Source organism: Trypanosoma equiperdum, assembly GCF_001457755.1.
Source record: "Trypanosoma equiperdum strain OVI genome assembly, contig: ctg_158, whole genome shotgun sequence".
Classification (NCBI taxonomy): domain Eukaryota; phylum Euglenozoa; class Kinetoplastea; order Trypanosomatida; family Trypanosomatidae; genus Trypanosoma; species Trypanosoma equiperdum.
The window spans coordinates 72,446-73,735 of NW_027123604.1; the positions used below are offsets into that span (position 1 = coordinate 72,446).

General features: G+C 39.0%; 1 pseudogene across 1 annotated transcript in view; it reads left to right on the forward strand.

Annotated features, from left to right (window-relative positions):
* TEOVI_000038100:pseudogene overlaps window positions 1-607 on the forward strand; it is a 661-nt pseudogene extending 54 nt beyond the window's left edge. The window contains 2 exon segments of the mRNA in view: window positions 1-432; window positions 437-607. The exon segment at window positions 1-432 is cut by the window's left edge and continues 54 nt beyond it. Coding sequence covers window positions 1-432; window positions 437-607 — 603 coding nt within the window.
* The last annotated feature ends 683 nt before the right edge of the window (window positions 608-1,290 follow it).

The following is a 1,290-nucleotide window of genomic DNA, read 5'->3' on the forward strand; positions in this document are numbered from 1 at the left end:
GGTGGGGCGTGTCAAGAGGCAATTGCTGTGGTGTTGTCATATGTTTCTGGTGTAAATGATTTGCATATGACAGCTCCTCCATTATATATTTCTGGAGTGGGGTTTGCGTTGGTATTGCGCTTCATTCATTTCTTTCTTCATTATCCCTCCATTAATACTCCTCATACTTTTCTTTACTTTACTTTACTTTTCTTTTTTTCCTCAACACTTTTCTACCCACTAACTCCACTGGCGTATGAAAAAGCAAGCAGAAGTACGTTTTGTGTTTCCGCCTTACTTCTCTATGGCTGTCAGGGTGCGGTGAGCGAAGTTTTTTTTTTTATATATTTTAAAATAAGCGTTATTGTGTGGAGCAGTCAAAGACCTTTTTTGAACTTCCCCATTGAAAAAGATTCTACCTCCCCGAGTGTTTATTTTCTTGTTTGTTTGTTTGTTTGATTGTTTCTTCCTTATCGTTGAATACACGTTTGTGTGTGATCAGATGGTGATGATGGGTGGAGCAGGTGTGTTTGTGTTTTGGTTGGTCGGAACTTTAAGCGGATGTTTGAAGGGTTGTGAAGGGGAGGAGGGGGGAAGAGGGGGAAGAGAGAGAAAAAAAAAAGTCTGAATGAAAAAGACTGGGAGATGGTGCGGAGCGGAGAAGCGTTGTGAAAAAGGTTTGAGATGGAACATAAGTTCAGGTTAAGTGCAGCAGTAATAGAAGATACATGCACAAGTCGGCCGTTTGGTGAGTGTGGTCTTTTTTTTTTTTGGAGGGTGGGGACGCGTTGTTTGTTTGTTTGTTTGTTTTACCTCCTTTTCGACACGTCTCACATTTCATCACAGTTTCCAATTCTTTCGGATTATGGGTTATAGTTCGGCTACCAAAGGAATAGTGTGTACCTATTTATTTATTCATTCATTTGTTTTTTCTTTGGTCCAGGCTCCGTTTCAGGTCGTTTTTCTCTTTGTTTCTTTTTTTTTTCTTTGGCAGGGTTGCCATATGAGGGCGTATGTAACAACATTCATTTACACTTCACTACTGTCCCTTCCTTGATGGGTCCCACTTTACTCTCTAACACATGGTTTGTCACTCTATTTGGTTGGATGTTTCAGTTCCTCGGTTCTTTTGTTCATTTGTTTATTTGTTTCTTTTATTTATTTATTTTTTCTTATCCTTCCTTTCTTGGTAATAATAACTTTAACCTATCAAGGCGTGTTGTCCTCTAGTTTACTGCGGTGCAGGCGGGTGGTGCGGAAAAAAACACACCAACGAAAAAAAAAGTAAAGGAAAAAATAAATAAATAAATA